General features: G+C 41.9%; 1 protein-coding gene across 3 annotated transcripts in view; it reads left to right on the top strand.

Annotated features, from left to right (window-relative positions):
* Window positions 1-11,317: 11,317 nt before the first annotated feature.
* LOC126470210 (sulfide:quinone oxidoreductase, mitochondrial) overlaps window positions 11,318-16,200 on the top strand; it is an 89,224-nt gene continuing 84,341 nt past the window's right edge. For 2 of the 3 annotated variants that reach the window (XM_050097888.1, XM_050097889.1), the window contains exon 1: window positions 11,318-11,520. Coding sequence is in view for 2 of the 3 variants with exons in the window: in XM_050097889.1 (XP_049953846.1) it covers window positions 11,504-11,520 (17 nt within the window). In the remaining variant the exon portion in view is untranslated. The remainder of the gene's footprint in view (window positions 11,521-16,200) is intronic. The other variant, XM_050097887.1, reaches the window with a different exon arrangement.

Here is a 16,200-nt window from a genome sequence, read left to right as displayed (position 1 = left end):
TCTGTTGCCTCACCTAATAATCATTTTATCAGAATAGAGGTCTAATTAAATTAGCCTTTGACCTAGATAGGGTGATACTTTCTGCAGCTTGATTAATTGTTAGAAATGAGGTTCTACAAGACCTTAATGCTTTTAAAATGAAACAATCTTATCAGTATTTAATTCTAACAAACAAAATGTTGGATAATCAAAATAGGAATAGGGAACTAGTATTGAAAGTACAAAACATCCTAAAACTTGTCAACATGTTATCACAGTTAAGACAATAGAAATCACTAAAGAATGTGGTACCAATAATAATAGTGAAAACTATAATAATCTAAGTACCAGTATGGAAATGTTGTTGAGGACAGCTTGCCTTCGGGGCTAGCATTTTTATACACCGTGCAACCATTGAAGAACTACCACTGTAATAGATGATTACAATAAAGCTAAAGAATTAAATCATAGAATACATAAGTATTTGTTGTTATTCCCATGCACTAAACAATAGGTATTAATGAGTAGGTGTCACTTAATCAATATTTTTCAAAAGTTACCGCTCAAAACACGACACAGTTTTGTCCAATTGGAAAATGAGGATCTAATTTAGCTCAGATATTTGTGGAGTGAGAACTTCTGAGTCATCATAGAGTTTCGACTTGTTGTCATTACTTACAGAAAATGCATACTCCTCTGAATGCTTATTGAATCCCTGAACCGCAAAATAAAATCATCAACATGTGTCACCTAATTACATCACAGTTATAAAAAGAACTTAAACCAAAAGTGCTTGAAGGTACAGATTTGTGTGCTCTCTATCCCATCAAAACCATGATAGCACTCTAAGTCCCTTTTGCAGGAATACCCGTAATCAGTTACTAATTCCCATTAATCTGAGGAGACAAAATGTGAAAACTCATCAGGAATAAATCTCGCCACAACGCATTGTATATCTGCACAAGATCTAGTGTTCAGGATAACACACAGTCATTAATATTTCCCAATAGTGTTACTCAACCACATTGTTCTAAAAGCCTGTTACAATAATTATTAATAAACTGACCTCTATAACTAAAATTAAAATTAGAAGAACTAAAGGACAAAACCAGAACAACACTTTTTGGCTCATCAGTTGAAAATGGGGATCGGTTGCAACATTATTTTTTCCTCTAAGATAACGCAGTCAAAGAAAAATGTCTTCTCGAAAGCAGCTCTTAGAGTTTACACTTTTCATATTGTCGCGGGACCTTCACGTGGCTTCAAATAAGCTAGTCACTCGGAATCCTCAATTAGCATTGTGCCTGTTACAAAACTAGTCCGATACATCAGGAAAGTACAGAATATAAGTTACTGACATGGAGGAATACAACGCAAAACTCTAGACAAGATATATTAAATGTGCGTCCACAACAACAAAAACGACTAAAATATTCTCGTCCTATTCATAAAATTTCGCGCAAAGGCAGGGAAAGAATGCACTGAGTCTTTAATCAGTTCATTAAATACAAAAAGGTTCATGGCTAGAACGCAGTTTGGTGCGACAAAAGCGCATGCATGTAAACAACTCCCGACTGACTGATGCGTCGCGTCCACGTGAGACATCGGTACGAAGGCAGGGAAGGGGAGATGGGCGTTTGTGACGTCGACCAACCGTAATGGCGGCTCAAACGCGTGAGGAGTAGGAGGGGCATAGCACTGCTCGGTACTGGAGGTATGTGCTTTACGGATGCGAACGGCGGGGGCAAAGGGGAGTGAACGCGGTATCGAAAAAGGAGGGACTGGCAGGAAGAGGAGAAGGAATGTCTCGCTGTTACTCAGGGTCTGTTGCGAGAGGCGGGGAGGTGAGATCTATTGAGCGTAGAGGAGTGGAGAGGTGAAAGGGGGAACCCGCGTCGAGGGGGAGATGTTCCAGCGGTACGACGCTAAGCCCGCGTAAAAACAGAGTATGCTGTCTGGCAGCAGGGTAACCACCAATAAAAAACAACACAGAGAGAGACCAAATTAGAACATGAAAGGATCGTAGCTTTTGGATGGCAACAAACAAGGCTTAAGAAGGCTTACTTCAGTTCGTTAGTACAGCGCTTGTATTAATTTTAAACAGAAATAGGACGACAGGCATATCTCTGTGTTGACTTTCACGAAGCACAAAATTCAGAAGACTCTGGCCAAGTCATCTTATGAATTCGCTATGCACATAAAAAACACAAGAGTCGCTTCAAGACGACGAAAATTTCGATACGTGAGGTTAAAAAACACAAGAGTCGCTTCAAGACGACGAAAATTTCGATACGTGAGGATCGGGGTAGAATAAGGAGTATTGCAGTAAAGCTTCGGATGAAAGTTACGCTGATTAAGAGAGAAGAGCGGGAAGACAGTGCTTACCACTTTACTGGACACAGATCAGGCACAAAGAGAGACTGGAGGGAAACAGTCAGCTCAGTGGACATAGGAATTAAAAAGTGCAATTATTTTTTACCCTTATGACTGGCGCCTTGAAAGAAACTATCGGTAATAAATGCTTCTGAACCGACTATGGATTTAGTTCGTCTGCAGAGCAGTGGGACATTAGTTACAGAAGTTAAGATTAAAATTCGGTTTATAACGGTCCATTGAGCAATGAAAGACGAATAGAACAGACATATCAAAACGAGGCTGCGCATTCTATATTTGATAACAAAACGAAACACTCAACAAAAAAATGGTTCAAATGGCTCTGAGCACTATGGGACTCAACTGCTGTGGTCATAAGTCCCCTAGAACTTAGAACTACTTAAACCTAACTAACCTAAGGACAGCACACAACACCCAGCCATCACGAGGCAGAGAAAATCCCTGACCCCGCCGGGAATCGAACCCGGGAACCCGGGTGTGGGAAGCGAGAACGCTACCGCACGACCACGAGATGCGGGCGAAAAACACTCAACATTACATACTTGTAAAAAGTAGCATTGCAGAAAAACTTTAGTAAGGTTAACTTAACGCATTCTTTCGAAAGACAAAGGAATAGTTTCTCACAAAGTTCAACACTGTTTACACTCATTTAAAACTTATACCGTACGAAAACTTGACTTAATTACTGCAGGCAAGACGAAAAAGGGGAAAAAGTGGTAGCAAGTCTGCGTGGCTGGTTTATCGCTCACACGTGTGCCGGTTCACGAGACTGTACTTTGCTTTATCTGCTTATAGCAAGCGTTCACAGGTGACAAAGGCTGAAACTTAAACCACTCTAAAAAAACATTGCTGTCTCAACTGGAAACTCGCTGCGCTGTAAAATGAATCACAGTTAACGGTTCTCTTCTGACCTCTGGGGGCGACAGCACAAAATGCACCGTTTAACATCACTCGATCACCTCCACATTATCGAAAAAGGTATCCTCAGCTTCCACCACAAAACATTATCTGCACAACAGAAAGAACAACACGTAAAACAACTGACACAGGAACTCGAGACCGCACATAATTACCGTCAACCACATTAACCACAGGACCTCTTTACTGCTCACAAATAATTTTAATAAAAAGAACCTCATATCAATAAAACTACGCTGTTCTCTGAGGGATAACAGCCGAATGTCATCATATCCTAACTTAACGAGTTACAGGGGTAGAAAAGATCAATTCTTCATCATTCATTATAACTCTGTCTGGTACATCACTTAAAACATCGTAGATATGTGCATTGAGCTAACCAGTTACAAGCAAATGCCACTTGTGATTGATAAAAGGCATGGGCAGAAAAAGCATACAAAGTGGAGATAAAAAAATGCAGTGTGTTGCAGAAAGAAGAGAAAGGGAAAATGGAGACAGTTCAGTGCTTTCGTTCCCCAATTTCGTTCAGCATCCCCGCGATTTCGGCAACACAAGTGCTAATCGTGTAATTACGACTGTGTACGCACTTGGGGGCTCAAGGTCGCCTAGTCCCAAACAGTACAAAAATGGTTAGAATCTAATTATCTGCCGCTTTTCTTACAAGGTTTCGACGCAGATTTCGCGTCTGCGCCTGCTCTTGCAAGAAAAACACATTTCCATCGACGTACAGGAATCTAGTGCGCCAATTATTTCAGCAACCTTGCAGACGCGGTTTTCGATCGAAGGGCTTTGTCTGGTCCCTAAGAGGTAAGTGCCTACTCTCGTCGGGGCGCAGAAACATTACTTATAGAAAAGATGGAAGAAAATAGGATGGATCATTGGACGAAACGAAAACGAAACAGAAGAAAATGCCATGAACGGCTGGGAGGCGCTGTGGTTGCTAGACACATTTTGCTAGCTGCAAATCCCTAGAGATTAGCTGAAAACTCTCAAAAGTATACCTACAGAGCCTTTTCTCATCACAACAAATAAGTATGAAATTAAATAAGTGACAGTGAAGTAAACAGCGCTCATCTGAACTCAAGTAGTACAACTGAAACACATATTGAAAGAAAATAGGGGAATTACTTTAACTCGAAACATTACTAGGTAAAGATACTTCCCAGTAAACTGTAATAACTAAATAAACCACGAAACTTACTCCTATACCACATAGTTCTAATTTTTACGGGAAACTATCTAAACAAGCAGCGGCAGGAATCGTGTATGAAACCGCAATCTGGTACAGAAACACAAAAACTCAGTCCTGAATTTGAAGTTCTAGGCACATAAAGCACTAGTCTTGAGCTCCCAGACGGGAAAATTTCCATACGGAGAGTAGTTTGCTCTGAAGGCGGCACTTTGCGTTGATATGTCGAGTAGATGAGGGCAGGAAGCGACGGTGTGGCGCGCGGGGGCGGAGGTAGGTGTGGCAACTGAGGGCTGTCTGTGCGCACGCGATACCCGCGTAGCAGCTGCATGGGCGCCGGGGGCGGCTGGCTGCATGACAGCAGGGGGCTGTCCCGCGGCGCATATGGACGGTGCCGCTGGCTGGCGCAGCCGCAGCGCGTGGCCAGCCACGCTGACTCAGTAGACGGGCGGCGCATGTGGGCGACACAGCTGAGCGACATGCAGCTATCGGGCCGAGGCAGCGGCAGGGAAGCCGTGCCGACCTTGCTCAGTACCCGTGCGCTTGGTGAGACCACGGGAGCGGAGAGGACGTATCGCGCGTTTTTGCACTTCCTGTGCAGGCGGATGACTCACTACAGCTGCGGCGCAGGGGTGTCCACAGTCAACTACTCCCAGTGCGGCGCCAGCACGCTGGACTTTGTTCCCGTTGCATTGGAACAGCGTCCGGCAGGCAGCATAGCTGGCGCGCTGTGGGACCCGGACTCGGTTTGCAGCGCAATAAATGCGGGAAATACTCACCGTCCACACAACATCAAACGTGAACCGAAAGCAAGCGTCCGCCCTCTGGACCACTTCTGACACCAATGTACAGGCCGTCGAGAGGTCAGGACCTGTGAGTGGTCGTCCAGGGTTGACTTTCAATGATAGAACAGGAAATTAGGTCAAATAAAGAGTATATATTTCAGTGTACGGGAAACATGGGACGCGCCTAGGGAAGGAAGTTACCAGGAGTCGGCCAGTCTAGAACGACGAACAAACTAAATAAATTGGGAAACGGGAGGGAAGGTGGTTCCTGTTAAGATCTGCTGATGGCTGGTCATGATGCACAGAGCCAGAAGCTCTGTCTCCTAAGAAAGACGTCTGTTCTACTCGAGGTCTGGATCACAAGAGAGAGGCGAATGAGTTCTGTTCTCCAGAACCATCCAACGTCCACACTCGTGACCTGCCTCCCAAGCACGCTACTGACAAAACCGATGGCATGAATTCGATAGCAACAACAGCGGAGAGCTGAAGGCGTCTCTTTTCAGCAGCGTTGATCGAATAGAACTGCCTCGGTTCTGAGAAGCAGACAGCTTGTGTCAAGTAGGCACAGTTACTCTGGGAGACAACTTATAAGGAACAGAGAGAAGTGGCGCAGTGGTTAGCACATTGGACTCATTCTAGAGGACAACACTTCAAACCCGCGTACGACCATTCTGATTTAACTTTCCCCTGATATCCCTAAATCGCTACAGACAAATACCGGGATGGTTCCTTTGAAAGGACACGGCCGATTTCCTTCCCCATCCTTCCATAATCCGAGCTTGTGCTCCGTCTTTAGTGCCCTCGTTGTCGATGGGACGTTAAACACTAATTGCCTCTTCCACTTGTAAGGACTAGACTGGAGCCTTTGAAATAATTTTTTTTAACCAGTTCCCTAAATACTCCTTGACTGTTTGCCACGTTGTACAGCGTACAGTATCACAACTCATATCAAAAATTTTAGTGAAAACATCATCAGACGTGTTCTCGTTAGTCAGCTTTGAAAGAGCATACCACATGTTGCTGAAACTTCCGTACACATAATCCCACCACCTGACACAGTCATTCACTGCGCTGGCAGAACAAGCACAAACTAAGATTCTGAATGTTGTTTCCTGTAAGTGAGTGTACTCTAACATATCCTCATTGTTGTAAATTTTGTTATTGAATAATCATTGACACACTGTGTGAGAGCCCAGTAACATGGGGAGAGGTGGAGGTGTTTGGTCGTTCAAAAGAGAAGCCACATTTGAGAAATTGTCACGCAACTGCCACAGCTCATATGATGAAAGCATAAGATTCTTGTCGCTAAAATGAGGATTTTCAAACGCTACTAGAGCACTGAACTCAAGGCGAAAGGGCATGCACACAACAATACACTTACTCCTACTCACATTTGGACTGTACATAACTGTTAATAGAAACACTTTAATACATGAGGTGTGCCACTGTAACGACGTGGGTGGTTGTGCCAATGTCGGTGATAGCGGGAACTCACGGTCATAGAACAGTTCTTCATGTTGTCCTGCAATACGCCGTCGGTAGACCACTGCTGCTGCTGTGCTGCAGGCTCAAAGTTGGACAAAAGATGCAGTAGAAACATGAAGTCTGAGAATTCAGGTAAGTGCTGTGAATAACTGAACAGCTCTCATAAATCTGCAATGGTGATCCCGTGTCCCACCACACAGCTGTTAAGAAAATTAGCAGCCTGCTGACACAGTGCGGTGTGGACAAAAGCTCTCCTGCGTTTGGTTAAACATCCCTATCCTACCGCACATGCACTTGGCTATAATTGTTTATAATAAAAACATGGCAGAATAATAAATATAAATAATTCAATTTTTGAAACATTAAATATGTTAATTGTAAACATAATACCAGTGGGCTAATTCCACCTTCTTGAATTGCGACATCATGTATGTGGGGGGAAGGGGGGGGGGGGGGAGAGGGAGTGTTGGGCCATTCTTAAGTGGGCTAGTTCCATGCACCATCCTGCTCACAGTTGGCAGAGACTCCCTCAAGCTGCTGTTGGAGACTCACTGAGGTGGATGGAGCAGCCCACCTCAAATGAGCTAGGTGTGAGGTGGCTGCTGGCATGGCTGCAATGGAGATCTTGGCACATGGGCTACAGGCGCATGCCACAACTGTTGGAATAAATAAATAAAACACTGACCCACATTTCTATCCTATCATACTACACAGCAACTGTTTAAACATCACAGCATCCATGCAGGCTGTGCCAGTAAGCTGTGATGTCGCTTAGAACAAGTGGCCTAGTTCCACTGCTCTGGGAAAAAACGCCAACCATGCAAGTTGGGCCAGCAGGTTATCTCGCCATTTTAAACTTTCGATAAATGGGCTATTTGAGTTTCTCACCACTTTAAGCTCAACACAAGCGAGCTAGTTCTGCCATCTTGCATTGTGACATCAGAAGAGTGTGTGTGCGTGTGTGTGGGGGGGGGGGGGGGGGGTTAGTACCTGACAATGCTGCATGACATCATTGATTGATGTCACTGAATGACATCAGTAGAAATCTCGTAACAATGCAGGTTATACCTGTATCTTCCTCTCTATTAACACTCTGTTAAAGGTAACTACATCATCTTTGGTAAGTCTCTGATTACAGCTAATATTGCCCATTAAACAGCGCATGATTTGTGTGTAAGCTGCAACCAGTCGTTTTATAATGTTTTCAAAAGTTTTTATTAGGCAATTATCCAGTTTTCGAGACACTGGAGCCTTAGCATAAGAGGACGGATGTGACGGGAACTTAATACACTATCCAGTCACATTAATGTTACCGCATGTCAAAGCCTGAATAATCACCTTTTGCAGCACGCACCATTGGGAGACGTGCAGGGAGAGAGTCAATGAGGTTCTGGAAGGTACCGACAGGGATGTGGAGACATGCTGACTCCAGTGCCGGTAAGTTTCTCAGTTGAAAATCCATGGCACAAACAGACCGATCAAGGTGGTCCGACAGATTCTCGACTAGGCTTTAATCCGGGGGCTTTCGTAGTCAAGGGAGTACAGAAAACTCATCCTGCTGCTCTCTGAATCACGCATGCACACTGCGAGCTGTGTAACACTTTGCGTTGCGCTGCTGGTAGATGCCGTCATGCCGAGGTAAAACAAATTGCATGTAGGGGTTTACATGGTCCCCAAGGACAGAAACGTACGTGTATTGATCCATTTTGCCATCCGTAATGACGAAACCCTTCAGCGAATGCCAGGAAAACATTCCCCAGATCATAATGCCCCCTCCTTCTTTGCTTTTAGATGTTTCACATGGTATATGCCAACGGCCATTTGTCCAATGGAGCATAAAATGTGATTCATCTGAAAAGGCCACCTGTCGCCACTCAATGAACGTTCAGTTGCGGTACTGGCGTGCAAATTCAAGCCTTCATCGCCGATGAACAGCAGTCAGCATGGGTGCATGAACCAGGCACCTGCCATGGAGGCTCATAGGCAGCAACATTCACTGAACGGTCGTTGAGAAGACACTGTTGGCAGCCCCTTGGTTTATGTGGGCGGTCAGTTGCTCAACAATTGCACGTCTATTGGCTCGTACATATCCTCGCAGTCATCGTTCACCCCTGTCATATACGACCGTCGTGCACCCCTGTTGCCTCGGCGGGCGTTTTGGATAGCGTCATTTTGCCGTACACAGTATATTTTAACCGCAGCGGAAAGCAAAAAGTTTACAGACGTAACCGTTTCAGAGATGCTTCCATTCCTGGCCCGAAAGCCAATGATCATGTCCTTTTGAATGTCCGCTAAATCGCATTACGACAACAACTGCAGTGTTGTCCACATCCCCCAGACATGCTTTATATACCCTCCACTGCTAGTGCTGCCACCTGCCGTATGTTTGTGGTTGTCGCACATCGTCGCCGAATATAGGCGGTGATCACATTAACGTGACTGGACCACGTATTTTGTACCAGGTACAGCTAGCTGCTGGGATTACGGCGACGTCATGTATTCCAGGAACCTATGAGTGTGGCACACACCATCAGAAGCCGGCCTGGGTGGCCGAGCGGTTCTAGGCGCTACAGTCTGGAACCGCGCGACCGCTACGGTCGCAGGTTCGAATCCTGCCTAGGGCATAGATGTGTGTGATGTCCTTAGGTTAGTTAGGTATGCTTTGTTCTAAGTCTAGGGGACTGATGACCTCAGATGTTAAGTCCCATAGTGCCTAGAGCCATTTGAACCATTTTGTAATAAACATTCTACATCTATACTCGACAAGCCACCTGACACTGAGTGCCGCGCGGGATTAGCCGAGCGGTCTCAGGAGCTGCAGTCATGGACTGCATGCATGCAGTCATGGACTGCGCTGTTCCGTTTGTAAATGGTGCGTGTAAACAGTGACTGTCGGTAGACCACTGTATTAGCTCTAATTTATCGAATTTTGCAGTTGTCATTTCGCGAGAAGTTTGTGGGAGGAAGCAATATGTTGTCCAGTTTTTCCCGAAACATACTCCCAAGGAATTTCAATAGTAAACCTCTCTGTGATGGACTTCTTCTAGAGCCTTGAGCATCTCCGTGACGTTCTCGCACTGACAATAAACGATCCCGAAGTCAAACGTGTCGCTCTCCGTTCCATCTTGTCTGTCTCGCGAAATCTTGTTGGGTAACGTTAAATGGGTGGTACTCGATGAAGATTGCAACAGTCATACTGCTTCTGTCGCATATCTCGCGTAGGCACTAAGAAAAATAGCTAAAACGGGTTGGTGCACGGAACAGGTTATACAGGCAGCAGCTTACGCTGCTCCTTAATGGGAAGAGAAATGGTTACTTAAAAAAAAAAAAAAGTTCAAATGTGTGTGAAATCTTATGTGACTTAGCTGCTAAGGTCATCAGTCCCTAAGCTTACACACTACTTAACCTAAATTATCCCAAGGACAAACACACACACCCATGCACGAGATAAATGGTTACTACTGGCACGAAGTATCCACCTCCACACAATGTATGCATATCACGAATATTTTTTAAAAAGAGGAACACTTGTAAGTGCTCAGCACGTAGCTACATTTATAAAATAATTTGTAGAATGAATATTCCACACCGTTACGATTTATCGTGCAAATGGTCCATGGGACATGAAGCCACATGTCTGTCGGAAAGTCTTTGCTGGCGAATGGAAAATGACTGCTTTTCAGAAGACAAAAGATGTGTTTTGTTCATCTATCCCTTAACATAATTTGTTTTGTTTAGTCATTCTTGAAGAAACATATTCCTCTTTGTCATAGAGGCATTGTTAATCGCTAGTAAATTAGCAGAGGGCAAACAATAGGTTAAGTTCGTTTGCAGTGATAAGCGCAATAAGTAAGCAGTTGTGACCTTTAATGCCTTCAGAAATACCACAGAAAGATGGTTCAAACAGTTGCATCTTCCTGAGAAGTATATCTTGTCATACCGATGCCGAATACCAATTATAATGAACACATATACGAAAGGACGACATGGAAATGCTTACGGATGGATAAAAGATAAACATATACAAACAACAGTGGGCGCTATTTACTTGGTTGGTTAATTCGGGGGAGGGGACCAAACAGCGAGGTCATCGGCCCCATCGGGTTAGGGAAGGATGGGGAAGGTAGGCGGCCGGACATTTTTAAAGTAACCGAACCATCCCGGCATTTGCCTGAAGCGATTTAGGGAAATCACGGAAAACCAAAATCAGGATGGCCGGACGCAGGTTTAAACCGTCGTCGTCCCTAATGCGAGTACAGTGTGCTAACCACTGCACCACCTCGCTCGGTCGCTATTTAGTCATTAGCATTAGCAGCAGATTGTTATGACTGTAAATTCGGTACAAATGACTTCGCAATTTTAGTTACGCAATCATCTCGGTCAGAAAGATTAGCCGTTATTAATAAAAGTAAAGTCAAGCTGTTATCTTCTGTGAGCTGTACTGTCAAATCAGTATCTCGGTAGCATCACGTAATAATCAATCACTCACGTCAAGTCATATTAAGTTTTCTTGGCGACTGCAACTGCAGTTTACGTCATCTGTCCCTCGGAGCTTCGCTTGCCTTCGTAATCGTTCGGCACTGTCATCCGAAGTAAGCTCCAGTAGCTGAACGCAAGTGCGCATGAATTTTATTTTGGTCTGCTGTTTACAAATCTGGAGGGAGGGGCTGTTCGTATGTCAGGCTGACCGTGCAGATTACAATGCTTAAATATTGGTGTTCCGTGTGGAAGTGAACGAGTCCGAACAAGAACGATGAGCCGCGTGAGAAGGTAAACGTAGAAACTACATCTTCGTATTCATTAACAGCAATGAAATGTAGCGAATGTGTGCAACTGCATGTGGATGGACACGATTATACAGTCACCAAACAGTATTTGATATTGCTGCACACCTCCCAAATTAATAGCTTAGAGTGATTTCTTTCATATTAGACGCTGTAAAGGTCAAGGGAAGGATATCATGTTCGTGATTCTTAAAAGTTTTCTAAGCATAAAAATTTATGCTGCCAGTTCGATCATGTTAACTGTCAAAAGGCGGTAAACACATTGAACTAATTCTCCCCAGGTAGATGAATGACTATGTAAATACATCTTGAAAAAAAACTTTGCCCACACATAACGTTAACTACATAGATTTTAGGCAATTTCTTCAGTTATGGGAAGCCAAACGTGTTACTGTGAGCGAACTTCAGCATCCTTCCACATAATTGAATGCTGTCATACGCGAATGTGCATAGGTGGGAAATGTAGGGTGAAATAGTCGAGAAAAACGTCTCGGACATTCCGGCAAATACTAACGGGTTCCAAGACTTATACAGTAAATATCACAGTGCAATGTAATATGGTTGGTGATTTATTGGTCATATGAATCGTCGATAGAATAGGTGCGTTTGGAAGAAGCTTCATTAAATAATCTTTATATGCAAATATGAATGGCCATTCCCCTCCTAATTGCAATGGTAGCAGTCTTAAAGGCATTTCATGATTAATGATTAGATGCAATATAAATGTATTTTAACTGGATGCTTATTGTAGGTACACGCAATATAGAAACAATTATAAGAAAATGAGTTGTCAGCAAACACAACTAAAGTTATTTAATTATTTTTTGTATGACAAAAATTATTCCCTTGCTTGTATATTATCAAAAGTATATGACAACGACTAATGCATATAAAAGTTTTATCTCCCTGGAATGCTTGATTCACTCAAAGATTGAACAAAAACTTTAATTTTAGAAAATTAAAGGTGAATGATTAGGGTCCACAAAACCGCCATCTGTCTATTACTTTAATTTCTGAAATTTTTGTCTTTTGACCTGTGAGGGTACATTAGTTCAGAACAACCAAAAGTTGAATGCTAAGTTATAGCAGAGACTTTCCTATGGAACTATTAACTATTTGCAATGAATTATCAAAGGAATGTAAGAAACTGAGGATAGCAGATGCAGATGAAAGTATTAAAGTAACCACACTTTTTGTGTAGATGTATCACTGAAAAGACTCTCGCCTACTGCTGACTACTTACTCTATATCTATCAAGTAAAGACAGCAGCAACTTCTTGGATAAAAGAAATGATTAACATGGAAAGCTGAGCATGTAACTGCCACAGTAGTGCTGTAGACAACACACACACACTCAAACCAGTTGCACTGCAATCTGTTTGCTTCTTACGTACATAGCAGTCATTTATATATTTGAGACTTGGAAAGCAGTTAGTGTTGTCAGAGTGAAAAGGCAGCTGAGATAACCAACTTGGCTTATTGGTACTTGGCTTATTGGTATCTGAGCATTACAAACACACTAAGTACAAATGAAACCACTCCATTTTAGACAGTAATTGTGTATCCACAGAACATGGTGCTTGTAAATGGAAAAGTGTGGCAGTATCTCTAGTCTCCATTCTGGGAGGAGACTACCAAAGGGAGATGACAATGAGCAAAAGACTGAAAAACAACAAAAGGGTACGAGCAGGAGTGTGGAATGTTAGAAGTCTGACTCTGATAGGAAAGCTAGAAAACTGTAAGATGAAGTGGAAGGACTCAATCTAGATGCAGTAGGGGTTAGTGAAGTGAAACAGAAAGAAGATAAGGATTTTGGTCTGCCGAGTCTGGAATATGGTTACCATACATCTGGGATTAGCCCAGACTGGCCTGTTTTTTTTTTTTTTTTTTTTTTTTTTTTTTTTTTTTTTTTTTTTTTTTTTTTTTTAGTGCTGTCTGGGGTTGCAAAAGTGTCCAGGATTTGAGAATTCTATGACTGAGGAGGATTTCTTTTTTAAATTTTAGCCCTATATGTTCAACATGTCTTTTTAAACATTCTCTTATGGCTGTCCCACTCATCCAACCATAGAGCATGTGCTGATGTTGGTGGGGAGATGTGGCCTCCATTTCTGCCACAATTTTATGCTAACTGTTAGTTATTTGGCAACGCAACAGGGGCAATGTGTGTGTTTTCATAAGTGAAGTAACTTGTCTAAATATTTTTGATCATTTTTATCTCTATTTGTTTTTTGTCTCGTGTTAAGCAATGGGCAAAAGGAAGTGTGTGTTCAGTGTTAACTTGCAACAGATATATAAATTTTTTAAATAGTGTAATGACAGTAACAATGAAGATGTTTATTGCACACTATGTACTGAAGAGATTTCTGATGCACATAAAGGAAAGGGTGATATTAAGGACCATATGAAAACAGCTAAATATAGGTGTGCTGTTAATACTACTACTGCACCAGACAAGTTTTTTTTTTTTTTTTTAAGTCAAGAATGGGAACTGTGATGACGAGTGTACTGCTAGAGAGACTACATTTTCATACCACACTCGTAGACATAAATTTGATAGAAAAATGCCAAACTGCACATAAAAACTTAGTTAAAAAGTTATGAGAGTCAAAATTTTCATTTGTTGGAACCAAACCTGAGGCAGTTATTGTTAACATTACTTCTCCATTTATATTTGGTGAGGTGTTGCATTCATTCCTTCAAAAACATTAATTATGTAACAGTAATGATGGAGAGCTCAAATAAAAGTGGAGTAAAACTTGTTCAGATTGTAGTAAGATATTTCAGTCAGAAGGAGGGAATTCAGTTGGCTTTGAATTTTCATCCTTGCAGGTGAAACTTCTCAAATTTTAACTCTGCATCTTTTGCAGATTGTGAAAAAGTACAAACCTGAAAAAAAATTGTTTGTAACACAAACAGTGATTTGGGTAGTGTGAAGGGAGAGGGAATGAAAATGTGTTCAGAAGTGTTAAAAGGGTTTATAGAGACCTATTGTAGGAATTGGGTGCTAAGCCCACATTGTACCATTTCTGAAAAAAAAGTCTAGTGAAAAATACAACTGAGTAAAAATAAGTCTTAACAGTGTATTGAAACATTAAACTTGAAAGTAATTTCAAAAGTGGGACAGAGAGCAAGTTACTGTGAACTGTTATTTTCTCAGCAACTGTGGTATGTATGTTAGAATCAAGTTCAGTCATCAGTTGCACAGTGAGGAAATTTCTTTTTCTTTGCTGGCTTCAACAAATTAATTGGTCATCTTCAATGGCTTGATATTAGTTGGTTGGTTAGTCAGTTAGTTTCATGTTCCGTGGATCATTTTGCACAATAAATTGTAATGATGTGGAACAACTCATTTTACGTTCATATGGAAAATTAATTTGTACGTATGGTTACATTCAGAACATTTCTAAGGGTTTTTTACATAGTAGCAGATATCAATATATTCTTCAGAGGCAGAATGCCATGATATGCCGAAAAAATACAAAGTGTATGTGATAATTAAGCAGCAGTCAAATGAAAATGAGACAGATGGAAAAAAGTAAGTAAATTGTTTATTGTTTCAAAAGTAATCACCATAATTGTCAACACATTCTAGATGGTCAGCACTTTCATGGAAAAATGTTTGCAGTTTCTTAAGAACCATGATTGTACCCAGGCATGCACCTCTTTCAAAGCAAGTCAACAGCCATGAAAGTCTTTCTTCAGGGCTCCAAAACTATGGAAATGGCATGGAAGAGAGAACGGGGCTGTATGGAGGATGTTTAAGTGATTCACAGCCAAGAATATGCAGTGTAGTTAAAAGCCTGTGCAACATGTGGGAAGAACGGCGTATTGCCAAGGTTGTTTAGAGTATGGTGCAGAAGTTTCACTGGGAAGCCCTTACACATCCTCCGTGCAGTGTTTCAGATGAAGTGCACACCTTGGTACAATCATTGTTCTGCAGGCAACTGCAAACATTTTTCCATGAAGGCATTGACCATAGTGTCTAACATCTATTAAAAGTTAAAGAAATTACTTTTGATATAATAACAGTTTACTTACTTTTTCCATATGTCTCATTTTCATTTGACTGTCTCTTATACATAGTAAAGTATGGACATAAATTTGAGTCATTCTCTGCACACTATCATCTGTGTTTATAATAGTCACATACAGTATGTACAGTATTCATCACATCATGAAATTATGCTTCTGTAAAGCAGATACTGACATCTGCTAAACCAGTAGTATGTTTCTGAAGATAACAGAGTAATATGCTGAAACTGGTAAAACAAAATAAATTTCCTACTTATGCAACTATGATAATTTTATTCTGAAACAATGGTGCAGTGATAAATGCCAAAGTCAGAAGCAAAACATGAGAAGATAGAGTATATGATATACTGTATGATTGCAAACCATTGATGAAGAGCAACAGGCGGATTCCATATTCCTATATTTCCAAAAAGCGTTTGACATGGTGCCGTTCTACAGACTGTTAATGAAGGTATGAGCATATGGAGTAGGTTCCAGATATGTTTGTAGCTCGAAGACTTCTTAACTAACGGAACACAGTATGTTGTCCTTGGCAGTGTGTGTTCATCAGAGTCTCATCAGGGGTGCCCAAGGGAAGTATGATAGGGACCGATGTTATTTTCTGTATATACTGTGCAACAAAATTAAAGGATCA

Source organism: Schistocerca serialis, chromosome 3, assembly GCF_023864345.2.
Source record: "Schistocerca serialis cubense isolate TAMUIC-IGC-003099 chromosome 3, iqSchSeri2.2, whole genome shotgun sequence".
Taxonomy (NCBI): domain Eukaryota; kingdom Metazoa; phylum Arthropoda; class Insecta; order Orthoptera; family Acrididae; genus Schistocerca; species Schistocerca serialis.
This window is presented reverse-complemented; position numbering and strand designations above follow the sequence as displayed.